Here is a 450-nt window from a genome sequence, read left to right on the forward strand (position 1 = left end):
CCCCCCCCCCGCCCGCCCTGGGCAAGTACGGGGCGCTGGTGGCCTGCCGGACGGCGGACGGCGCCCCCCCGAGCCCGGCGGCGGCGGCGCTGTGCCGGCAGCTGGCCCAGCACGTGGTGGGGATGGCGCCGCTGGCCCTGGGCCGCGCCGAGGACGAGCCCCGCGGCGAGGCGGAGACGCGGCTGCTGGCGCAGGATTTCCTCCTGGCGCCCGGAGCCACCGTGGCGCAGCTGCTGCGGCCCCGCGGCCTCGCCGTGCTCGACTTCGTGCGATTCCGCTGCGGGGAGGAGGCGGGCGGCGGGCACGAGGCGGGGGGGGCGGCGCGGGGCTGACGGCGGCGCCCCCCCCCCCCCCCTCCACAGGGGGTGCTCGGAGGAATAAACGGAACGATGCCGGGACCCGGCCTCGCGGCGTCTGCTTCACGCGGGGGGGTGGCCCCGGTGCCCCCCC

General features: G+C 80.9%; 1 protein-coding gene across 1 annotated transcript in view; it reads left to right on the forward strand.

The window, feature by feature from the left end:
- The first annotated feature begins 122 nt into the window (after positions 1–122).
- The window catches only part of TSFM (Ts translation elongation factor, mitochondrial), a 941-nt gene continuing 613 nt past the window's right edge, over positions 123–450 (forward strand). Inside the window, exon 1 of the mRNA XM_035313708.1 lies at positions 123–297. Within this exon, the coding sequence (XP_035169599.1) occupies positions 123–297 (175 nt within the window). The remainder of the gene's footprint in view (positions 298–450) is intronic.

This window comes from Oxyura jamaicensis, unplaced genomic scaffold (assembly GCF_011077185.1).
Source record: "Oxyura jamaicensis isolate SHBP4307 breed ruddy duck unplaced genomic scaffold, BPBGC_Ojam_1.0 oxyUn_random_OJ66588, whole genome shotgun sequence".
NCBI classification, from domain to species: Eukaryota; Metazoa; Chordata; class Aves; order Anseriformes; family Anatidae; genus Oxyura; species Oxyura jamaicensis.